Below are 26,456 nucleotides of genomic sequence, written 5' to 3' on the forward strand. Positions count from 1 at the left end.
GATGTTAGCACTTCAGAACTGATAGAAACATCTGTAGATTTAAACAGCAAAACCATCCATTGCCCAATGGTACATGGCTTGGATAGGAACCGCTTCATCTACATTGGGACAAGGACATCTGCACAAAGATGTTGAAAACTGGGCAGTTATAGAAAAAGTAAGGCAATAGCAGGTGGAAAATCACAATTACAGAATCCCTGGAAGCAATCCCATACTTCTCCCTCCCTCATTCAAGTAAGTTATACAAAGCGGGGCAATGTAATATAGAGTTTTGGGTGGAGGGGACAAATTTGGGTGTTTGCATTTTAATGAGAACCTACCCAATTCACACTTCCAAAACTAATATACAATGAAAACATAGTTATCCTTCAAAATTCACACTTCATCAAATTTTATAATGCAATTCTCCATATACAAAAATACATATATGAGGCAGAGTGATCTTTAAAAGACATATTAATGAAAATAACATACAAAAATGCATTACAGTGGTACCTTGGATTACAGACGCTTCAGGTTACAGACTCCGCTAACCCAGAAATATTACCTCGGGTTAAGAACTTTGCTTCAGGATGAGAACAGAAATCGTGCTCCGGCAGCGCGGCAGCAGCGGGAGGCCCCATTAGCTAAAGTGGTGCTTCAGGTTAAGAACAGTTTCAGGTTAAGAACAGCCCTCCAGAACGAATTAAGTTCTTAACCTGAGGTACCACTGTATCTCAGGGCAGTTTATATTAGGAGAAATGCACACTAAAATGCTGACTAATTTCTGTGCTTTTCCCCCCTAAGCAAATTTCCTAGTTTAAACTACTTTACAAAATGAAGAAATGTGGCGAACTGAATGAAATTAAAATCGACAGGTTCAATTCATCCCTATTATACCTTGAATTAATTTTCTGGATGAATTCCAGAGAGGTCTTGGGCAGGTTTGCCCATTGCAACACATTCCTTGTGCAAGTGGAATACTCTTTTATCAGTGGAAATAGCAGATCAAAGCAAAATATGAATTGCAGAGCCAAAGTCATGACCCCAACTTAAGTGTGAGCTGGGTGAACCGCATCCTGCCCTCATGAGAAAATTGGTGGGGGCAGCAGATGGCTTATAGTTAGAAAATAGTTCAACTGGTTGATTTGAAACTTGGCAGTGCAGCAGAGGAAGATTTGAGGATGTTCCCTGCTGCATTTTAATAGAATTTATAATAAATTACATATTTTGAGTTAGTTACAAGTTTAGCAGAAGCAATATAGAAATTCACATGTGTGCTTAGCATGAGCCCCTGTTGCCTAGTAGCAGCCTAAGGAGGAGGAGGAGGAGGAGAAGAAGAAGAGTTTAGATTTGATATCCTGGTTTATCACTACCTGAAGGAGTCTCAAAGCGGCTAACAATCTCCTTTCCCTTCCTCCCCCACAGCAAACACTCTGTGAGGTGAGTGGGGCTGAGAGACTTCAGAGAAGTGTGACTGGCCCAAGATCACCCAGCAGCTGCATGTGGAGGAGCGGGGACGCGAACCCGGTTCCCCAGATTACGAGTCTACCGCTCTTAACCACTACACCACACTGAGAGGGATCCCAGGCTCCTTGATGGGCTGCATAGCATTTCAGTAGGAATAGTGCCAAGGTGGTGGATAGAGAAAGGAAAGTCTTCCTTTTCTGAGGGGAAAGGGTAGGGGTGTTGAAGGAAATAAGAGAAATTCTCCTTATTCTCCAGAGCAAATTGGGGGGAGGCATGGAAGGGAATGTTCCACTGTGCCAGCGTAAGTCATTCTGCAAGTGAAATGGCTTTGATACAACCCAGTTTAAATAAGTGCCAAGTACAGTGGTACCTCCAGTTACAAACTTAATTCATTCTGGAGGCCCGTTCTTAACCCGAAACTGTTCTTAACATGAAGCGCACTTTTGCTAATGGGGCCTCCCGCTGCCACTGGCGCGTGACTTCTGCTCGCATCCTGGGGCAAAGTTCGCAACCAGGAGCATCTACTTCCAGGTTAGAGGAGCTTGTTACCCGAAGCATTTGTACATAACCCGAGGTTCCACTGTATTTTTCTTTCTAGACTCTCACTGTAATCCTGGTCTCCATCCTAATTACTACCCTCATTCAGAGAGAGAGAGAGAGAGAGAGAGAGAGAGAGAGAGAGAAAGGGAAGGAGGGAGGGAGTGTGAACACCCTTGACTATAAACTTGAGTGAACAAGGAAAGCTCTTAACACAACTTGTTAAACAAAAAGAGATGAGAGCAAATTATACTTGCATTGCATCTGTCAGACTGAAAGCAGCAAGTGAGAAGGGCAGAGAGAGAAGTTACCAGAGTTTCCCTCAGCTGCACTGCCTTCCCTGCTGCCACAGGGCCAATGGCCTCCTGGGAAGGACACCAGGAATGCTCCTGTGATACCTGGACCATCTTTTCCCACAGAGACATCTTCTGCCAGAAGCATTCTGATGACCTGATGTATCTTGATATTGCTTAATAATCTTTGAAATAAAACAAATGCATGGATGCAGCTTGTAAGGCACCTTGGAAGGATTTGCATCCTAGAAGGTGGGCTATTAATAACTGCAATAATTGTTGCACTTGTGAGAATTAGGTGCCTTCATTTGTAAAAGGAACACAGCATGCCAGAGGATTGGATTATTGAAGTGTGGGAGATTAAAACGGGTGGGTCCCTAGGGAGATTGATGGGGGATTGGCGATTCTGTGGCTTCACAAGGCTCTGTTGGAACAGCAGCTGTAGAATCACAAGAAGTTTGAAGAAGAGCATGAGGCTTCTTGCGGGGCAGGTGGCAGCACCCTCCCCCCAGATTGGAGGTGAAATATCAACAAAGGACCCATTGTTCAAAGATGGGATGACGATGGCCACTAGCTTTTAAAAAGTTTATGATGTCCCACCTTTTGTACACGGTTCTCCCTCTCCTTTTTTAATCCTTGCAACAATCCTTTTAGTCGATGCCTCTCAGCCTATTTTTAAACTATAGTGGGAACTTTCAGCAAATCTCAAATATTACTATGGCTAAGTAAATGTATTAGAGCAGCTGTGGAGGACCTGAAGACTGCATTCCCTAGGTTAACCTTGCAGGTGAGGGGTGTTACATGATGGTGGAAGCAGGTGGAGTCAATGCTATAATGGGCAGGGCCAACACACACACACACACACACACACACACACACACAAAATAAAAACTATGCAGTCAAAATTTAGAATTACAACAATTTCATTCATGTTAAAAGAGCCAGCATAACACAGGTTTATCCTTTTTCTAGCCTGACATTTAGAAGAAGAGGAAGCAAAAGAGGCAGCAAAGCCTCACAACTGCTAGATATTTAACACAACTGTTAAATAAAGAAGAGTCCTAATAAAACAAGAGAGTTGTTGCCTTCACCAGAAAACCATTGTGTTGTTCCTCCGAGGGATGATGTCATCAGGCAAAATAGGTTTCATTTCATTTCATTAGGACTGTTATTATTTGATAAATATATTTTTCAGCACCGCTTTGAAGCTTCGCCTCTCCTTTTCATCCCTCAGTTTCATTCAGGGACATGGTTGGTAGTTACCAGAGGCCTTGGGTGAAAAGGGCAGATGACTTGTTGAGGGGAGAAAGACAAAGCCTTTCATGTTGCGTGTGCCCTTTCGTAAACTTGCAAGTTAAGTGCCACATCAATTGCTAGGCATGATTAAGTGTGCACATCTCTTCACATCTTGACAAGGCTAATCACTTTCATGAGTCCATTTCAGGAACCAAAAATATGCAAGGCAAATTAGCAGTGATTAAAAAAAATTGCATGCCAGCCTTTCATGGTTCCCAGGTGTGGGGGCCCAATTTGCTACAAGGCAATTTTCATTTCTTTCTTCCTAAAAGCCCACATCTGCCAAGTACGTTGGCATCTACCAAAGCTAGGATATAAATTTCCCATGAAGCAACTTCCTTCAGGATGAATTGAGTGAAGGCTGAGCGCATAATTGTAGACTTCTAGTTTCTTTTTAAAAAAAATCTGGGAGAAAGATATTTTTATCTGCATCTACAGCTGAAAATGGCTGGGAAAAGATACTTTTTAAAAAGCCTTCATATGTGAGCATATAATTACTAGAGCCTTGAACAATTTATTTATATAGATATCACACACAGAGAGCCAGTAAGGGGGGGAAAGCTCTATTCTTATTAATAAAAATGGGGGTGAGCTTAATGGGTTTTGACAGTAGATACTTGTGTGAACTCTATATTATATATATTTTAGGCTGCAACTTCTGTTCCACAGAAGGGAGATGCTCACTTAGGCAGAAGGGATGCTCACAAGTTACTAAGCCAGTGCAATTCAGAGGATAGAAAATTGGGTTTGTTCTGACGGATCTAGGACCAAGCTCCCTATAATTGTATAGCCTTGGGAAATTACCTCGCCCACAATTTCCTATAAATAAGATCTGAATAACAAATGATGAAGGGTTTGCTGGAAGGGTAAACACCCAAGGCTACAAAAAACACAGCAATTTATTTATTTTTTGGGGGAAAATGTACCAGTATTATGTGGCACTGAAAAATAAAACTGGTAAGGAAAGGAAATTCGAAGAAGCAACAAGAAAAGGATGGTGTGGTATGGGCAGTTGCTAACTTCACTCCTGCTGTCATGCAGATTTGAAAACTAGCTCCCCCTGACTCTAGCTTCCAGCCTACAATTGTGGTAGAGAGCACAGGAGAGCAACTTTGTGTATCACTGCTATCTGAAGTGCCCCAACAAAAAAAGCATAGGACGTGCCAATAACGTGAAGTAATATTGCCAGATATAACGCTGGCATTCAACGTCACGGAGGACCTAAATTTAGCACCCAACCCATCTCTGATCCACACTTTCTAACTTTTTTTATCAGGCCTGAACAAGCACAAAGAGAAAGGAATCTTTTTTGTGTCTTTCTTTTGCAGCTATACAAAGCACACGGTCCTTCTTCTCTGGCTGGACAGAACATGTGATGTCCTCCATAACTGGGGGCCTGGAGGATGCACTCCTGTTGCAACATTAAGGAACCACCACTGTGGCTAGAACTCTAAAAGCCTAAAGTACATAGGTTAGTCACACTGAGGTGACATTAGGAAATTTTACAACGTTGTTGGGCCCAATATACCGAAACCTATTGCGCTTAAAGTTATTTTTTTTACTCATTAAGAAGTTTCTATACCATCCTTCACCATCAGTTTCCAGAGTTACTTACAATTAAAAAGCACATCAGTGCAAAAACAACAAAGAACAGAATCAAGACAGCCTAAAATTCAGCAGCTGTTATGTATAAATAGAATAAAAAAGTCAGTTGAAAGACTTTCTAAAAACTTGGGAAGGAGGAAAAGGAGTCAAAAGAAAAGTCCTACCAGATCAAACCAAAGGCCCATTTAGTTCAGCAGTCTGTTTTCACAAAGGCCAACCAGATGCCTATGTATGAGGCCAGTAAGCAGGGCCTGACTTCAACAGTGCTGTCCCAGCAACAGGGATTCAGAGGCAGGCTGCTGCCAAAAATGTAAAGAGTATATAGCCATTGTGGCTAGTAGCTACTGATAGCCTTTTCCTCTGTGAATTTGCCTGGTCCCTTTTTAAAGCCATCTGCATTGGTGGCCATCACTATGGCTTGTGAGAGTTTTCAGTTCCACAGTTTAACTATGTTCTTATCCTTTCAGTGCTGGTAAACACCAGGCAAGCTCCCCAAATGAGAGAGGGTCCCAGGCTGGTCTGGCCTGATTATGGGCAGCTTCATCACGGCAGCAAACTTGGGAGGGGTGGTGACAAAAGAGAGGAGTAAAGTGTTGGGCCCTGCATCCCCTAATCCAATCCGCTGTCCTCAGGTGTGGTGAAAGATGCTATCCCAAGTGTTGACGTAAAAGTCAACTCTCAGACTCGTCAATTTGTGTACGTGGAATGGGATGATGGTGCTGCCATCTTGCCCTTTGCCTCATGCAAACAAGCATGTCTCAGGCCACCACTGCACCACAGCCAAGGAGCCCTCCTTGGCTGCCACCCACCACCTTTAAGATGTTATACCACTAACAGGGACTGTTGGAGACGAGCATCAGCAGATGACCACAGCAGACAGGCAGGTCAACGTAGGAGCAAACTTTCCTTCAGTGGTCCCCTCTTTTGTAAAAAATCAAGATGGGGTGGAAAAGTGAAACACATTTAGAAAATGCAAGATGTGACTGAACCAAGGCCATCTTGGTTTTTGGTTTTTGAACCAAAAAGATAAATTTGGAGTCTTGCAAAGATTCATGTATATAAACTGAAGGTGGCCTTGCAGAAATAACATCAAAAGATAAAATAATATCCTCCTAATATTATCTCCATTTCACCAACAGTGAAGTGTTTTTATACTCTTATGTCACCACTCTCTCAGCTGGTGGGTTGTGGCCTGATCCAAAGTGGGTTGCAAGAGGAGCACTACCACCATTCAAGTATATGGGAGAAGATTAAGGAATGGATCCCCTAATGCATGTTTGGGTTAAACATGGGTCCTGGGTCTGGAAAGGTTGAAGATACTTGCTCTAGGCTTTGTAGAGAACTGTTTGCTTTTGCGTTTGACAATCAAGATCACGATTCTCAGTACAGTAGTATCATTAAGATTAGTGCCTGCAGGAGCAAAAAATTATTCATGGCTTTTTCCAGTATAGATCTTATCATCAGAGTGACAAGATAAAACCCACCCCTTCCCATTTTGTTAAATATCAAAACAGGGGAACTTAGGAATGGCTTATCATCACTGAAATTGCACTGCCTGTGAAATGTAAGTTTGAGGGAAGTCAAGAAGTACATTTTCCTCTGCTGAAAGGTGGCAGGGGGAGCGGGGAAAGGAACAGAAATTGAACTGTGTTGTTATTACTGAACTGCTGGCCCTGACAAGACAACAGTTCCATTAGCCATGCTAAGTACAGTCAATAGGGTTAATGGTGATGGCCTTTGTACAAAGATCAGATGTTTGCTAAGTCAAACAGCACATAAGAGTTTGAAAGCAGTCTAATGGAAAAAAGCCCTTGAATACACTTTAGGGGAGAGCATACATCTGGCTTGTCAGAACCAGGCAAAAATAAAGGTCATATTTTCAGTACTTCCAATTCTCCTAATAAAATAACCCTAAGCAATTTTGTGGAAATTTATAAGAGCGTTGAAATAAAAAACAATGTTAACCTTATCCTCACCTACATTAATTTTATCCTTAAAAAAAACAACCCACAGAGTATCTAGTATTACTCACTTGCTGCAGGAGGGGAGCAGAGATTGGGAAATAGCAGCTTGCCGAAAGCATTCTTGTGAGTTTGAACCAGTGACTTCCTGGTTCAGTCATAAGAGCCCTGCCAGATCAGACCAAAGGCTTATATAGCCAAGCATTCTTTCCCCCAACCAGATGCCTCTGGGAAGCTCACAAGGAGGCCATGAGCACAACTGCATTCTTCCTCAGCCACTGTTATATCCATGGCCCTGTACACTAGCATTTGTCCTCCAAGGTTGCTTTCAGACCTTGTGGTAAGCAAATCCTATATAGAGGATTACGAATGTTCTGCCTTTGTTATGTTTGCAACACACACTATGTTTATCTCATTTCCTGAGAGAGAGAAAAATAAACCACTTTATCACCAAATCTACAAGAAGTGTACACCGCACAATAGAGTATGGTACTGTTCCAGACTATGGGGTATAAAATGGTTACATGCACGCATATGTGGTTGGGTACGGGTGCAAGGGGCAATCAGGTCAAGACCTTGGTCCATTAGGTACAGAGAGTCTTACTTAAGACTGGTGGCCCCTAATGGGAGAAGAAGATCAGAAGGGAAGAGGAAAGTTCAGTCAAAAGGTGCTTAAATACACGGTGGTGGAGGATTTGTCAATTGGAAATACAGTGGTACCTCGGGTTACATACGCTTCAGGTTACGTACGCTTCAGGTTACAGACTCCACTAACCCAGAAATATTACCTTAGGTTAAGAACTTTGCTTCAGGATGAGAACAGAAATCGTGCTCTGCTGGCGCAGCGGCAGCGGGAGGCCCCATTAGCTAAAGTGGTGCTTCAGGTTAAGAACAGTTTCAGGTTAAGAACGGACCTCCGGAACGAATTAAGTATGTACCCAGAGGTGTCACTGTACTGAGGTGTTACTGTTTCTTTTCAAGGAATCTATGAAAATGCTGTGGAATCTGCAACATGCCCTGCTATTCCAGGAAGCTATAAAACAAGCTGACAATGGCTAGAGTGCCAATGGCATAAGACTTACTGAGAAGATGAACGGAGAATGAAGGGACATTTCGTGGAGCACACAACTGTGCTTATCATGAGGCGGTGGGGATGGAGGAAACAAAGAATCTCTTCAAGTACCAGTTACCTGGAATTCTCTTTCATCCCTGCAGCCACAGATGACACCATATCTTCCCATTCCATGGCTGCTGCTACGTCTGCCTGACCTGGACCCACCTCACTTCTCACCTCCCTCATCATGCCAAATTGGGCAATGGTATCTTCAGAGGCATCAGGCCCAATCATGGGGTACCAACTTAGTTCAATATGTGATGATTAAGTTTGGAAGGAGGGAGTTGTGTGTGTGGTAACAGGACTTAGCAGCAGTCAATGGAATAGGAGGCAATACACATTTGTCTTTTACCTGTCACCATGATTTCTGTAGCTATTCCACTGTTTATCTTACACAAATTCCAAACACAATCTCTATGTGTTATTTATAAATATTTATAAAGCACTCACATTATAACATATCAGAGCAGTGTTCAGAAAAGGAAAAATAAGCAGTAAATATACACCCAAAGTGATAAATTTAAAATAAGAGCACAAAACTAGAAGATGATCAGTGGATGATATTTAAGAATTTAATTCAAAAAAGCTTGGGTTAATTATTTTTAAAAGTTATGCCTGTACATGATACATCTAAATATAAAAGATTTTAATGTAACTATACTTTAATAAGGAACAAAACAGCCAACAGAATTCACAAAAAGTGGGAGTGGGGGGGGGGGGAATAAAGAACTTATGGTCCAGTAATGGGAAAATTGGTAGAAGGTTGTCATATTGGTCCTGGGAATTACAAAAGGCAGTGGAATCTTTACTGAGCTGAAAGCTCCCACATATATAAATATTTGCCTATAACATACATGTGCCTACAGTGAATGTCTAAAATTTAGTGATATTATTAACAATTAAATATCTACAATTCCAGATCAGTTTTGCAAATGTCTAAAAACTGAGATGCACCTTGGTGAATGTTGAACAGAAATATGCTCAGTCGACATTCACTGGTATATGACCAAAATGTGAAGAAACTAAGTTGTAAGCCATTTTTGAAGTATTTATATGGCAGGACGGCCTATTAATTCTTCAAAAATATCCATTTTCAGATATGTATGGCCAGGCATCTGGGATTATCAGCATTCACATGTGAATGTTGATACAGGTGAAGAGAAGCAAGCTTAAAAATAGCTTAACTTTCTATTTTGCCTGAAGTGGAGTTTATGCAGCTTTAAACTTTCACATACCAATGCAGAAGTGGATGGACTTTTAAAAAAGTCTGTCAGTAACAGGGACAAGTCTACAGTATCAGTTTTTTGCCAAACTATCCTGGGTTTTCAGTGCCCTCTCCTAGTCAAAGGGTGAAGTTCTCTTATGAAACTAAGTAGCTGGCCTAAAGCATGGCTAATTGCCGTAAAGAATGCATGAGCAGACAAAACTAGGTTAATATATCCAAATTGCATCTTTTTATCATATAAAACAGGGTTAAGAGGGCAGTTGTGAAAGAAGCCAACACAGGATTATTACACAGCCTTTCCTTGTTCATTTATTCAATCAGATCAGAGAGGCAGGTCAAGAAGAAGTTACCCTTTAAAGATTAATAAAGAGTCTAGTGGCACCTTAGCGCCCAAGTTTAATGTGACATAAGCTGTCATTGGATTGAGTTCACTTCATCAGTGTGTTATCCTCAGTTGGAAGATGTGCACACATGCACACATTTACACACACATTTACACATGCACACATGCACACACAAACCTACTTGGGTTGGTTACAAGTATCTGCCTGAACCCACATGTGTGTCCAAGCACACACATGGATTCCTTTTTTGATGCTTTGTTACAACAAACTAACATGGGGGTAGTCCATTTTCTCAAAGTGCTGAACTTTTCTTTCTTTTTTTTACAAGGAGACCACCTAAGTCAGAAGAAGACGACAACCTTCCTGCCGCAGCTGAAAAACCCTAGGGTGATAGTAGAACTCACTGAGCATAATTAAGCATGAATCACATTTTATCACCGCCAGCTCTCTCTAACAATTGGTTGTTGTAAAATCTATTCAGCTTGCAAAGTCACAGCAGAATGAATACTCATTAGCCCTCTTCTCTGAGATGAAAAGAAACAGAGAGAGAAATAAGTGTGGTCATTTTCTGTGAAAGTAAACTATCATAGAGTGCAGTTCCTGAGGGCCACCCTGCAGCTTATGGCTTCAGTGTGAACACGCGGTAAAATAGATGCACTCAGCCAATTTCAAATGTGGTGGGTCTACCTGTGTACACACCCTTAATCTGCAATGTGCGGAACAGCTCTCCATCATAAGGCAATTTTCTAGTGAATTAGAATCATTAATGTGTTATATTATTACACTAGACTGACTGCTTGATCTTAGGAAGACCACTGCACAGAGTTAGGAGGCTGTCTATTTTTAGCATGCTCCTTTACTACTCAGAAAAGCTGCTCCTTAAATCTTTTCTATGCAAGCTCAGCTTTATAGTAAAAGGGAAAATACAAAATTACACGGAGCTACACACAAATCCCCCACGGGGTGGGGTGGGGTGGGGGAGACATGAAAGCTACAAAAGGACTTTTAAAAGAGGTCTTCAGTATAGCAGCCCACAGTTTCCAAGGTGACAAAGTCAAATTAATTACATGCAAGTGAACACATAAACACAGCTGCTTAAAACAAAAGCATGGAAACCACGGCGAAAGAGCAAAGCAGATGTTGAGAGACTTTTAGTAAAGGTGGGCATCACGTTTGTAAAAAATAAAATGAAAACTGAAATGAAATAAAGTTCGAAGGATCAAGTTACTTTCACAGAGAAGATCAGATCAAATGAAAAGAAATGGAAGGTAATATTTTAAGTCTCACTCACCGAAGTCTGACTGCAAATCCTTTTTCAGCCCGCAAAGCATGTCTGCTATTTAACTATCAAAGCATTCAGCTAAATTGCAAGAGGCACTCCTCTCTCTCCGCCTTGGATGGCACTGGAATCACATTACAGCAGCCTCGCTCTCTCAGGCTGTCTCCCACAAGAGAGTAGGGCTTTACTGCACTCCTCCACTTAAACGGAACAAAGTCCTATTGACTCTACCAGATTGACACCCAACAAATGGTACACTCCCTTGAAATAAAATTTAAAAGCGATGTCAGTCGGGATCTCTAGATTTGGAATGCAGATAATTATTATTATTATTCTTTTAAAAAGGTGAACAGATCTTGATACGTTCCCTTAAGAAAATCCAGCAACAGATCTGTCAAACTGGCTGGCCACGAGGCAGAACAGGGCAAGAGTTTCTAAACGCAGGCATTAATAAAGAAATTCTGGTTGAAGGTGAAGCAGCGTGCACAAAACTGAACACTGGCTCCCCAGCTTCCGCAGAGAAGGCAAAGCAGGCACTTCACTCCCATCTGCATTCCAACTTAGCGCACGCTGGGGGAGAGCAGCCATCAGCCCACATGGGTGGTGCGCTCTCGTCTTTCAGGCAGCCTTTTGTTGCTCTCACCCAGGAAAAGAAAATCCATAGCAGTCCCCAGAAGGCTGGATTTAAACCTCTTCCTTTGTGTTTCTAAGCCAAAATGTTTTCCCTCCCTTTGCTCAATCCAGCGGCACAAGCGCAAGCTGGAAGGCAGCAGCGATGACTTAAAGGTAAAAGAGAAGGAGAAAAATATTCTAAGTTGCAGGCAGCAACATTGTCAGAGTGAGGGAGAAGACTGCAAGTGCTGCAATACTGCTCCACGCCACTCTTTGCTCGCTCTCGCTCTCTCTCCACCCCCTTTGTCAACCGACAACTGCACGGCCTCCAGCACCTTTCAAGGCAATGTCAAGCTGCTGCCAAAGCATTATGCTCCCTTCTCTAAACACAGAGCCAGGGCACAGGAGCATGAAGCAGCAGTTCTGTCGCCTGATAACTCAATTTAACCCTTCTTCGCAGGGCAAACTGGCCATCCGTGTGAAGATTCGCATTGCCTGCTTTGCGGACTTCGGATGGTAGGCAGCTAAGTTTTACTCAGAATAAATCCTCTTACGGTATATCAATGCACCTAATGTAGTTATGTTCATTAATTTCAATGGGTCTACTCTGAGTAAAACATAGTTGAATACCACTCTGCAGAGTCTGTTCCCCCCTTCTATTACTTATAATAAGCACCAAAAAGCTGAATATGGACTCTAATATGAAGGAGGGAAAAGGAGCAGACACAATTGCACCTTGCTGGACAACAGAGATTGCAGTGTTGAAACTTAGGGAAGTAGCAGTATTTCTCCCTAGAAGTACCAACTGGCACAGGAAGAAATTTGGGCGGTGGTCACTCAAGCTGAGGCTACTAATTCATTTTAGTCTTAAGAGTTGGGACTACAAGGGTCATGCAGGAATCTTTCCCCTAACGTAAAGCTTGAACCCACAAATTTGAGATTAAGAATCTCAAACTCTACTGACTGAGCTACATATATTCAATGCACTGATTCAATGTGCCGGACAGTTGCGCACCACTCCACCTGCATATGCCCATAGTCTATGGCTTTGCAAATGCTTGCAATCTTTATGGAGAAAATGCTGCACTGGGTTGCTGAACTGGTTTCAGTACTAAAATGTCATGGACATGCAAAGAAGAAAAGATGAACTTTCTACCTGACTGCTTGCCACAACCTCACAGGAATACAGAGGCACTGGCTTCTCCAGAGGATTGAGGGGGGGGGGGCGCATGACGCGCCATCGCAAGGAGCCAGCAGATGGAGCCAAACGCCTTCTAAAAATTGAGGGGGCCCAATTTGGCCCCAATACATTCATGGGGTCGAAACTACCTTGGCCCCTATGAGTCAATGCCCATGTAGAAATATATTTAGCTGCCTAATACTGAGACACACCATTGGTCCATCTAGCTAAGTATTGCTTACACTGACCCACAGCAGCAGCTCTCCAGGATTTCAGGCAGGAACCTCTCCCAGTCTGAACTGGGGAGGTCAGGGATTGAATCTGGGTTGTTTTTTTCATGCAAAGCAGATGCTCTTATTATTCAGCAATGATCCTTCTACAGAATGACCAAAAGTGCTCTCAGCCCAACAAGTGTATTTGGAAATCTGGCACCTGGATAGCTCAGTTGGTTAGAGCGTAGTGCTGATAACACCAAGGGTGCAGGTCCGATCCACATATGGGATTGCAGGGGGATGGACTAGATAAACATCAGGGCCCTTTCCAACTCTACACTTCTATGATCCTATGATTCTATGATCTCTTACTGACCAGTTTAAGGAAAGCAAACCTTGAGGTTGCTACACATACAAAAAGTAGCAAGGCAGATTCTGGAGAAGAGAAGAGTTGATATTGCAAAAGGAAGGCATAGATCCAAGGCAAGCCCACAAGGCCACCCTGCACGACCCTGTCTTTCCACACTTCATAACATATTGGCCACGATAACACTTTTTATGTCATATTGATTTTTTGAGAGAGCCGAGCATATACTTAAAATCTCTCACTGAAACCAGAGTGACATAAAATTGCTCGACTTTGGCTTGCTTGTGTCTATAATAAATGGCTGGACGTTGTGCTATCCGACTGCCCCTTTCGTCTTCCCTTAGGATAGGCTTGAGGGGAAGAGGTTCAAGAAGGTACATTCCAGCCAGTTCTTTATTTAAAGATCAGACAGCCAGGGATTACCCAGCCCAACATTCTTGACACTCACTGTCCTGCTATTCATGCCCAAGCATTTCCCATTCATGATGTGCTTCAGAACAGCAAGCCTGAGTTTTTAATAACACTGAATTCTTATAACGCTACACCAATATGCCCGAACTCATGCTAATGAATCCAATGCAGTGTGCTAAAAATAAAATGGTGTGGGGAGAAGACCCTGAAAATGGGGTGATGAAGATGCTTGATTGCATAACTGGAAAAGTTTCCCCTTTGAAAGTTAGCATGGGTAGAACAGTGGAAATGTTGTATTATGTATTTAAATAAATAAAGCTAGTGATAGAGATTGTACAAGACAATGGCCACAAATGGGAGGTGCAAATTTTTGTCTTCATTAGACATGGGAAGTCTCTTTCTTTAACAAAATGGAGAAATGGAAGAACCGTGCTGAGTACTGTGTCCAGTTCTGGGCACCACAATTTAAAAAGGATACTGACAAGCTGGAACATGTGCAGAGGAGGGCAGTCAAGATGATAAACCTACTGGGAACCAAGCCTTATGAGGAATGGTTGGAAGAGCTAGGTTTGTTAAGTCCAGAAAAGAGGAGACTGAGAGGAGACACGATAGCCATCTTCAAATATCAAAAGGGCTGCCACAAGGAAGATGGAGCAAGCTTGTTTTCTCCTGCTCTGGAAGGTAAGACCTGAACCAATGGATTCAAGTTACAAGAAAGGAGATTCTGACTACGTATCAGGAAGAACTGTTGCTGTTCAACAGTGAAACTGACTCCTTCAGAAGGTGGCAGGCTCCTTGCTTGGAGGTTTTTAAGCATAGGTTGGGTGGCCACCTGTCATGTATGATCTAGTTGAGATCCCTGCAATGCAGGAGGTTGTACCTGATGATCCCCGGGATCCCTTGCAACTCTACAATTCTATAATTCTATGGTGATGTGGATACTTCCCTTTCTCGCACAATCACCTAAAAATAGCAGGTTATGGCTTTAAATTGCTCCAAATATTGGTAATCATCATGCATGGAGTCTCATGACATGATTTGGGCTATGCCACCAGAGGCTTCTGTTCTTTTGCAATTTGCCTTAATATTTAATTTCAATATAATGGAGAGGTACAAATACAGAATAACCCACATGTATGCAGTAACACCTGCCTCCAAATGAGGGTTGTGAAGTGTTTGCCAGACCTAATGAATCTTTATGTATTTATTTACTCTTAACATTCATATCATGCCTTTCTTCCATCATGGAACACAAGGCAGCTTGCATAAAATTCTCAAGCAGTCACCATCCAATGACTGACCTGCTTAACTTCAGCAAGGTAGTGGCTTCACATGCTTTTAGGTCATACCCTGGAACCCATGAAAAAAGAAGAAGATGAAACAGACAATTGTGACAGACAGTGGAAATTAACCACGACACTATGATTTATGCACAGTAACATCTCTACCTTGGGACAAAGTCACTTGCTTAGGGTTCAAGTGCCTTGAGCAGAAAGCTAAAATTAGCAAAACCAAAAAACCAAAGCACACAGAGGAGAATTATACCCTGTAATTTGTTATTAAGGGGAAAACACCACAGTTGTCTTTGATAAATGCAATTAGTAACAGAGTTGAGTTTGCAATTAGAATCCCTTCACACACTGCATAGCATTTCCCAAGAAAAATCATTGGGTGAGCTTTGGAAATTTTTCAGAAAAAAGGATACTGCTGGAAACTGCTAATTTGGAGTAGGTACAATGCATTAGTTAAAAATGACAATGAAGCTGATTGTATTAATAGTGTACCCTTTTTAATCTTGCACACACACACACACACACACACACACACACACACTATATATATATGCATTAAGAAACCTGAACCATCATGGTAATTGGATTAAACATAGTAGGTATGTTTTTTTCCTAGAATACCTCAAACTAGCCCTGCAATTAACTTTTGTATAATGAATGTCCAGAGTGAGGTTATAGCAACACAGCACATTGTGAATGAGAAACCTGTAGCCCTCCAGATGTTGATGGACTGCAATTCTCATTTTCCCTGACCAATGGCCATGCTAACTGGGGTTAATGGGAGTTGAAGTCCCACAACATCTCAAGCACCACAAGTTCCCCACTTCTGTTCTGTTTGAATGACAGTCCAGTCCAAGACCAGCTAAAACAGAAAGATAAAATAAGTAAGAAGGAGAGCAAAGGCCCTTCAGCAAATACCACCTGGGCAGCAGACCAAGCAGGTCTGTTAGGGTGAGATTTCTTGTATTTCTATTTAAGCATTAAATATAATTTTGAGAAGTTATTTCTGAATTTACACATATGAAGTCAATTGCATTCAGATCTGCCCCATCTTTTGCGTGTGTAGGACTTCAGGGTGAAGCTCTAGGTTCATGCTTGCTCCAGAACCAGGACTGGAGTGCAGCTTTCAGGAGTCACCTGTACTAGAATGTGAAAAGGTGTGTATATATAATTATTTGCTTATTTGAAGATTTTTCCAATTACAGAAGAGCAGCTCGCTAGTCAGACTTTCATTAACCAGCTTTACATTCAGCACTCATTTAAAGCCTAACCACTAATTTACGGTTACATATTTTTCTTCCAGAGTCACCAGAGATCAAATTCTTTGAAAAGCATAACACACAATATATTTAAAAGTCAGGCCTCTTACACGTTCTCCTGTTTAGAGTAAACATAAAAACTACACACCAAAAAGAGTTATATGCCCAAAACGGGAACCATTATTCCGAGAATGCACCATTCAAATTAGGATAGACCTAATCTGCACAGGTATTTTAAGGTAAAGGGACCCCTGACCATTAGGTCCAGTCGTGACCAACTCTGGGGTTGCGGCACTCATCTCGCTTTATTGGCCAAGGGAGCCGGGCGTACAGCTTCCGGGTCATGTGGCCAGCATGACTAAGCCGCTTCTGGAGAACCAGAGCAGCACACGGAAACGCCGTTTACCTTCCTGCCAGAGCAGTGCCTATTTATCTACTTGCACTTTGACGTGCTTTCAAACTGCTAGGTTGGCAGGAGCAGGGACCGAGCAACAGGAGTTCACCCCATCACCGGGATTCGAACAGCCAACCTTCTGATAAGCAAGTCCTAGGTTCTGAGGTTTAACCCAAGGGCCACAGGTATTTTATCCACCATAAAAGCAATCCCCATTCTTTGACCAAACCACCCCTTAATATGTGGCACCTGGAGGACATTGCAAAGGAGTTGCACAAGAGGAAAGTCAGGAAAGCTTGCAGATGCCCAAGCCTGCAAGTTCATTATAGGAATTGATAAAATATTTCCTTCAAGACCAGGATCTCATCACAACACAGACCCATAGGGCTTCTCTAGGTATCTTTCCATAAAGATGGGATTCCTCTAGGCATTCTTAAAAGCTAATTCATCATCAATAATTGGCACTGCAAGATAAATGGACCTTTCCAACAAGCAATTATAGCTCTTACTTCAGAGATAGAACCTGCCAGTGCACAAAAAGAAGGGAGAATATTCTCGTTGAGTTTTTGTCTAGAGTCGTCCTCATTAACATTCTGTCTTCCTCAGAATTGGAATCCAATGAGAATTACCATACATGTTTGGCTACACAATATTTCAGTAAACAACCACATCCATCTTGGGCCTACTAAAGCTACAGCAGCATTGGCAGAGTCGGTAGCTAGGAGGCTTAAAAAAAGAAGAATCAGTCAGCTAGGAGCACCACATAGGATTGTGATTAATGGGAGAGAAAGGGTGCCAAAGTGACCCTCAATCTGACACCGGCCTCTTTGAAGTTCCAGGATTATGCAACATGTATAACATCTATACCTAATCAGAATGGAATGCAAGCCAAGATAACAGACTGATATTCAGTTCCAAGAAGCACTTTAGAGCAAGTGGAAAATTATTCTTTATTCTTATTTTAAAGAAACTGAAGGCATCATAGGACCAGAGATATTTATCAGATAAGAGTATGAGAGATAAAGACTTGAGAGAAACTACTGTCACAGCATAACATGTGGAATTGCTTTTACAGTGATCTATTTTCTTTCCATATTTCTGAAGAAAAATTGTGAAAAGGAGATGGACAGAGAGGAACATAATTTCAAAGGCACACACACAACCTCCGATAGCTGAGATACGCAAATGAGTTGATAGTTATGTGCTCCATGCAATGGTATGCGACACGAAGAGACACCCAAAACCTCAGACAGTGCACCAAATTTAGAACACAGTGATCTTCTGAGTTGGAGAAGGAAATCCATTCTATGTCTCGTGGCCTAATGCCTTCTTATTAGATCCTAAAGAGTCTAGACTGGCTCCCAGTAAAATTCTGAGCACAATTCAAAGTGTTGATGCTGACCTTTAAAACCCTAAACGGCCTCAGCCCTGTATACCTAGAGGAGTGTCTCCAACCGTGTCTTTCAGCCCGGACACTAAGATCCAGCTCCAAGGGTCTTCTGGTGGTTCCCTCACTGTGAGAAGTGAAGTTACATGGAACTGGGCAGAGGGCCTTTGTGGTAGTGGTGCCCATCCTGTGGAATGCCCTCCTATCAGATGTTAAACAACTACAGTGGTACCTCGGGTTACAGACACTTCAAGTTACAGACTCTGCTAACCTGGAAGTAGTACCTCGGGTTAAGAACTTTGCTCCAGGATAAGAACAGAAATTGTGCAGCGGCAGCGGCGGCGCAGCAGCAGCGGGAGGTCCCATTAGCTAAAGTGGTACCTCAGGTTAAGAACAGTTTCAGGTTAAGAACGGACCTCCAGAATGAATTAAGTTCTTAACCCGAGGTACCACTGTATATGACTTTTAAAAGCCATCTGAACGCAGCTCTGCATAGGAAAGTTTTTAAGGTTTGATGTTTTATCATTATATATATATATGTGTTGGAGGCTGCCCAGGGAGGCTGGGGCAAATAAATAATAATAATAATAATAATAATGGTGTCAGTGAACAGTGTTGGACATTCAGGGAACTGGGGCTCAAATTCCTGTTTAGCCATGAATTCACCGAGAGACTTTCTGCCGGTTGCTCTAGGGGTGCTCAAGATTGCAGCTGGTGGGGGCTGTTTGTGCACATTGTTCCACAGCCCCCTTCACCTATTACATTAATGCACCAGGAGATTCATCTGAACCCCCTTCTCTCTTTGCCTAACATACCGTATTTTTCGCTCTATAACACGCACCAGACCATAACACGCACGTAGTTTTTAGAGGAGGAAAACAAGAAAAAAAATATTCTAAACGAAATAGTGGATATATGATTTTTGTGGTTCATGCTGTGGCCACAGACATGTGATCTGGCAGTGAGTTTGGAGTAGCCCAATGCAAAAATCCCGAGGATCCATGTGGATCCATGCTTTGTAACCACGGAGGAGGAAAGGAAGGGGAACCATGGATCATCTGCTCATGACTGCAGCAGATCCCACCCGCCACCCATAGGCATTCACTCCATAACACGCACAGACATTTCCCCTTACTTTCTAGGAGGAAAAAAGTGAGTGTTATGGTGCAAAAAATACGGTACCTTTCAGGGTTGTTGCAATGGCAAAAAGGAAAACTTATTGACTGCCTTTTTGAGCCCTTTATGGGGAAGTGGTACAAATGGGGCACATTTAAGTATTTCCTCTTTTTAACACGCACACACACACTCCTTTGTCTACTGTAGGAAAGGATTTCAGCATGTTACATGATCTAGTATAAATGTAAGATACGCTACCATGGTAAATAATACCCACACAAGGCTTTAAAGAAAGCAAAGCCCTCAATCTTATCATTTCTTCCGATTTCATGCAATCCCTTGGCACCAGAATCTTTTCTGGGACACTTTGCCAAGCCAAATGGAAAACTAAGTGAGTAGGTCATCACTCTTAATAGGTGTCACATACTTTCTTTTCAATGAGTAACAGTGTAACAATGCATTAACGAGAAATGAAACAGCATGTTAACACTAATTTGCATAGCATTAAACCATGATGCTTTGCTTCCTCGTTCTCCTTTGAAACCACCCTGACCTGCATACGAATCAAGATAAAATTTAATTGCTGGAATATTCAACAGAAGCACTGCGTTTCTGCTTAATAAGACTTCATTTTTACGCTAGCGCATCAGACACCTTTTCTCCAAGGTGCTATATCTGAGCTACTTCAAATGCAAACATATCTTCCCGGGGCTTAATTTTAATAAGCATTGCAACAGGATACACTTTAAAAGCCGATTGCCACATTTTGCAAAAGAGGAAATAAAAAATTAAACGTGTGCATTATGATAAAGCAGGCAATATCCCGGGCATAGGAAGGTAGAAATATTCAAACACACACAAGTAGCATAAAGAGCTTCCGTGACACACCAGCTCACAATACAAAGTGAACATTAGCTTCCCTGGAAGGACTTTATGAAACAGACAGAACAAAAAGAACGTGGCTAGGGCCTGGGGGTGTGGGGAGTCCAAGTGGGTATAGAAGGAGAAGCTTAGTGACGGGGGCTTTTTCCAGTTGGGGAAGTTTGCACAATGAATTCAGATAAGGTTATTCCCCACCAATAGTTCATGGGACTAGGGCTCCCAGTCATATCATTTCCAATGGGAAAAAATGGCATTGCATGCACCATTTTTGCAATGTGGCATGATAGCCTCATTTTCTCATCAGTTCCAGTCCCCTCCCAAGCGAAGCAACATGCTCCGACGGAGCCTCAAAAGTACTGCTACAGTCTTCACCTGGCCTCAATGGAAGTTGTTTGGGTCTGGACAAGCGGTTCTCAACATGTGGGTCCCCAGATGTTGTTGGACTACAACTCCCATCATCCCTGAGCTCTGGCCTTGCTAGCTAGGGGTGATGGGAGTTGTAGTTCAACAACATCTGGGGACCCACAGGTTGAGAAAGGCTGGTTTGGACAGAGGAAGGGCACTTGAAGAATTCATTCTGAAGTGAACAGGCCAGATCTGCACCTCTTGGACTAATATGGGGATGAGAATGATCCCATCCTATGGACTTCTCTGAATTTTTGCAATGCAGTTCCCAGCTTGGAAAACAATGTGTATAAAAACACACATCTTAGGGGGGAAAAATATTTACAAATCTGTGCTTTCTGTGATTCCCCACCCCCAATTCTTGCAGGTTTCCTTTTTAAAAAAATAATAATCACAGATTAATGATGAAACAAGAAGAAATGGACTCATGAATGACCACAGGTAAAACTAAAAAGGAACAGAAATAGGTTGATCTTTCGATCCATAAAAGGAGTCTCAAGGACCTGCAGAACTTTAGCAAGCTCAAACTAACATTCAATTCTTTTCAGATTTAATACTATCTTTGGGCTCATCTACACTTCTGTTTGGGAAAACCTTATCTTCAGCACTGAAGCAGCATAAACGTCCATTGGGTTTTCTCTGGAATTGACAGTTTGCTCTGATTTAGTGCTAAAGAGCAAGTTTTCTGGGGGAAAGCAGTGGGGCAAAGGTGAAATTGCTCAGACCCCTGCTGAGAAAAGCTTGGGACAAGTGGAAAACCACTTGAACCCCTGCTTTCGGGGCATGGGAAAAGTGGAAGTGGGGATGAGCCCTTAGTCTAAAGTTGTTCAATGCTTGTGTTCAGAGACATGCCCAGTTTGCAGCTTTTAAAGTGCTTCCTTGCCTCAGCCAACAGATCAGGAAGGAAAAGGCTGACTCCAACTAAGTCACTTTAGCATCCACAAACACAGTCTCAGCGTGACAGAAGGAATCCACACCAGACGACAAACCCATGTACTTAACCTGTTTGCCCAAAACATTCTGATCACCATGAGCAAACCTAAATGGCTCTGATTTGCTTGTCAGAGATGACCATACCTTTTTTTTCTTATCTCATGGGAACACATTGTTGTGCTGGTCCAAATTGTGTCACTGTTGGTGCATGTTATTTGAAAACTGATGAAGACTATATTTAATTAAGACAAATCTTAAGACAAAGGTGCATCTTAATATCAAGGTAAAATAAATGCACAACAGTGGCATTTGCACTGCTTGCGGTTGGAACTAGGACTGGAAGACAGATTAAGCATCTCTTCTGGCAGTGGTGTGAAAAGCAGCAGTTGGAAACCGGGAACCAAGTATGCTTGGTTTAGGCAAGCTCTACGGACGCAGGGACTCTGTAAAATGAAAGCCATAGATTCAGCTAAGAAACTGCAAAGACACAAATATGGACATTTTAAGTCATTATCATTTCAGCTGGAATACTTTAATTGAAAACAACTAATCTTCCAGCAGGTTGCTGAAGGTTTTATAAGCCAAATGGTCTGAGTTTTCTTTTGTATTCACGCTGCAATGACTGCAGGGCAGCATATGCTGCTTCTGCGGTCTCTGCCTGCAACAGACTCTTTAATCAGGAGCAGGGACACTACTCAACCTTATTTCTCTTGTAGAAACAGGCCCAGCACAAGCAGCCACTCACTGGCCTGCTTCCCAGGCTCCTGGATGCTTTACAGTGGCGAGTGGGATGCTGTTTTTGAACAGGAGCTCAGCTCAGCTCCCACCAGTTTAAGTTCCCACTGAAGACATTGATTTTGGGTCTCCCAAGATTCAGTTTCATTGGATGACCCCAGGTTCTAGAATTATGAAAGACAAGAGGCAAACACCTCCACATTCATTTTCATTCCGCTAGGCATAATTTTATACATCTTATGGCCAATGGCAACTACTGTGGCTACTTTTTTTAGAAAAGAAAGCAGACAAGTTGACACCTGCTTGCAAACGTGTGGTCTGGCTCTTTATTCCTGTGCTGTTGCATCACTACAGTGTGAAATGTTTAAGAGAGACATAGAGGGACTGATGTAGGTATAAAACAGAGGTCGGCAACCTAAGGTCCATGGGCCACGGGGCTCATCTACCTGGCCCATGGTAACCCCTGCTGCCCCCCGCTCTTACTGGCATGGTGCAGCACAGGGACAGACTTCCGGGTTGATGGCACCTGTGCGCATGCGCTCCTCCGACCCGGATGTATGCCAGAAATAGTGTGCGCACACACACGTGTGGGACGGAGAAGAGCTCGCTGTTTCTGGCGCACATCCTGGTTGGAGGAGCTCCAGAAATAGCATGTGCACAAGCAAAAGGGCACTCCTCAGACCCAGAGGAGCATGCGTGTGCACACGCTCCGGCCCATCCTCCGACAGATGGAGTGTGGACCGGCCCATCGTTCGGTAAGCTTGCTGACCCCTGGTATAAGATGATCTCAAATGCACACAGAAGAACTTTTGTAGGGTGGGGAATCAAACAAGAATCTTGGGTATCAGCCTGCAGATACAGAGCCTGCATAACTCTTAGATTACTCACAGATAAAAGCAAGTATTTGCGAACCATTTTTGTCCATACTTAAAAAAAAAGTTTAAAATGCAGATTCTGTCTTGCCCTCTTTTTTTGTTTTAAGTTGCAACAGGCAAAGCAAGCAATATATCCTTCAAGCAGACTCAAGATCATGGAGTCACAGTATAAGGCTCACAGGTTTTTACTGGAAAACTTGAACAGTGTCCAAGACATAAAATTTAATAGAAAGATTCCTGCCATTTCCATTAACACCCCCCAAGATTCTATCATATAGTGCCTGTAGAAGTAAAACCTTAAATTTTTCTGATTTCCAACCATGAAAGTGTTTTTCACCTCTTAAAATCCTGTGAAGGTGAAAGCAAAGGCTACTTTCACATAATGACTAGTCTGGCTGAAACTGGCCCAAGACGTTTAGGTCCTATTTTGAAGTGTGTGAAAGTGGTAGCACCTGCACACCCAAATAACTAAAATGGATAAGGCAGTAACTGCTTACCTGGGGCACTGGGAGGGTAGCCGTTGCTGCTCGGTGCAGCTGTGGCATGGCCCCGGGGGACTATGTTTCACTTCCTGCGCAGTGGGGGTTGGGATGTTTGGCCCTTCCCTCCCAACCGAGCAGGCATTGGCCCATACAAACAAGCCAACCAGTAACTCTGGAGAGGACGGGCTTCCAGCCCCTTGAAGTGAGGGCCATACCTAGAGCGCCCCCCCCCGGATTGCCACTGGATTTAGCACCCACCCACCCTGTCTGTATGTCCCCTGCCCACAGGTGAGCAAGCAGTGCCCTCTGTGGCACCCTCTTGGCTCATCACCCATTGTGGGTGAACCGGTAGTGCTCCCCTAAATCCGCCTCTGGAGCATGTTGGTAGAAGACTTTTGCAGGCCTATTTTCATTGAATTCTATACCTAGGTAGCCCATGCAACTCAATGGGAGCTTCTACACAAGATTTGAATGCAACTCATAACAGAGAACGGCATGTGGAGCTAGTGCAGTCTACAGTTCATCCTGCTTCCTGTACCCAATTAGCTCTTTCCTGGATTCAGTATGTGAAATGCACACCCTCCATTAATTTACTAAGCTTTCTGCAGCCAGTCTGATCACCGATTTGAAGCAATCCTCATCCTGTCAACTGCCCTGCATTATTGGGCACTTTTTCTTCTTTTTTTTGGGGGGGGGGAGGACATTTTGCATGCATCCCACCCACCCCTTCACTGGACACATTTGCTTTCGCCATGCAGCAAGGATGCACATTGCTTATTATTTTGCACAGCTAATAATTACATTTCACTAGACTTAAATAATTACACAAGACTTAAAATAATTTCAGAATAAGGAGACACATTTGTAACGCAAATGAGCACTCTGAATTAAGGAACGACTAAATAAAGACATCAAGGCCTTTTAGCACTGCTGAAGCTGTTTCTTCCACAATGAGCTGGCCCTGGAATTGAAAGTGTGGTTCAACACAACACTTAATATAGCCTATAGCCTCACTACACTGCTCTTTTCGGTGCCAGGAGCAGACCTTTTTATTTCTCCAGACCTTTTATTGCATTTAAGCTCAATCACTTTTATCTGTTCTGGTTTTCCTGACAGTTTTAAATACTCAGTAACATTGGCTGACTTTATAGTAGACCATCGTGGAATCTTGTGATGAATGGCAGTATACAAATTTTAAATAGGATCCTATATTGCTCCAGTTTATATCCTGCCCTTCTTCCTGAAAGAGCCCAGGGAGCCCAAGACCAAGAGAGCCCATCCTCTGACAAGCTTCACCTTCCTTTAAGACCAACTTCCAGAGGACCTCTAGCAAAGAGGGAACTAGTCACGTGGCTGAAGTGAAGAGGGAGCTTGATGAAGCCCAAGGCCTCCTTGTATCAGTTATCATTTACTTATTTCATAAAATGTATATACTGCTTGATTGCAAAAAAAGGGAAAAGTTCAAAATGGTTTACAAAAAGAATGAAACCATGACATTATTAATAAAAACAATTTAAGTCCAGTCAGATGGATGGCATAGAAAATAATAAAATAATTGTTATAATTCTTCAGAAAATTAACACCAGCAATAAACTAAAAACACCAGCATTCTAAATATCTGGGAAGCCTTGTTTAAAAGGGGAGAAAATGTTTTTAGCCGGTGACAAAAAGAGTACAGTAAAAGTGCCTGCCTGATATCAGTAAGAGTAAGGAGTTCCAAAGTGCAGATACCACCACACTAAAAGATTGGTTTCTTACAAATATGGAACAAGTAATAATGTTACAGTACCAGTTCCATAGATCAACTCAGTCAGTGGTACATAAGACTCTTAATCTCAGAGTCGTGGCTTCAAGCCCCATGTCATGGTGGAACATTTGTTGTCTCTGAACGCATGTGGGCAGGGGCCAAGGGGCACAATCCTGCTGTCAGCCTGCCCGCCCACAATATATAGCCACATAATTTGTGGCAGGTTTTCCCAGAAGCAAAGTTTTAGTAACCTATCAATGCTTACAGATTTAAGATGTTTCAACAGCTAGGGTTGCTGCCCCAAGTTCTGGGAATCCTGGGAGCCATCTCTTCGTGAAAGTGCCTAGGCAAGAGGAAGCAGAATTTCCAGCTGCCTCACAAACTTACCACTTTCAGGATTATGTGTGGGAGTAGAAACGGAGCTGCGGTTTCTCAAGGTGAATATTTAACATGACATCAGCATTGATCCAAATAATATAAAAAAACCATACACATGAGATCCAAGTAGAAAGCAGGCGAAAGCAGGTACTGTGTTTTCTTCAAGATGAACTTTGGGCTTTACGCGGAACACAGGCTTCAGTCTGGGTGGCGGAGGGGGAAAAAGAAGAGCAGGCTGCCACTAGCTCCTCTTTATTAGCACCGAGGGACCCAAAACACATAGCAGGCTTTTTTCCCCTTGACCAGACAGTCTCCGGCTTGGCAGCATTGCCTGGAGTCACTTACCCATGCCTTTCAGTAAAGTTACCATAGCAACACAATGCAGATGTAACCCAAGTGTTTTACACAGCACAGCTGATTTATGCCAGCCCATTTGAGGAACCAAGGCAATGATATCTTGACTTTAAATAAGTCGCTGGAAAGTATCTGCTCTCCAACCACTTTGCCTCCTACCTTTTTTACCCACCAGAAAAGATCTTTTTAAAGTTTCATGAGCAACTTCAGTAATTCAGACTGGGGGGGAAAAAACTGCAGTTGATTGGACTGGCTTTTAGAGCTGTAATCACCAGCACCAGCACTCAGTCTTGTGTTTTCGGAAGAGTGATGGGTCTTTGCTGTCCGACAGC

The 26,456-nt window shown here is 42.7% G+C and overlaps 1 protein-coding gene across 8 annotated transcripts in view; it reads right to left on the reverse strand.

The window, feature by feature from the left end:
* GRIP2 (glutamate receptor interacting protein 2) overlaps positions 1 to 26,456 on the reverse strand; it is a 379,568-nt gene that overhangs the window by 105,693 nt on the left and 247,419 nt on the right. For 2 of the 8 annotated variants that reach the window (XM_083491285.1, XM_083491284.1), the window contains exon 1: positions 11,116 to 12,000. The exons of the other annotated variants lie outside the window; for them this stretch is intronic. In XM_083491285.1, the coding sequence (XP_083347411.1) occupies positions 11,116 to 11,155 (40 nt within the window). In that variant the 5' untranslated portion in view covers positions 11,156 to 12,000. Of the gene's footprint in view, positions 1 to 11,115; positions 12,001 to 26,456 lie in introns of those variants that run through there. 8 annotated transcript variants of the gene reach the window in all.

The sequence above is a fragment of the Podarcis liolepis genome (assembly GCF_965112155.1).
Source record: "Podarcis liolepis genome assembly, chromosome: 2".
In the NCBI taxonomy this organism is placed as follows: Eukaryota; Metazoa; Chordata; class Lepidosauria; order Squamata; family Lacertidae; genus Podarcis; species Podarcis liolepis.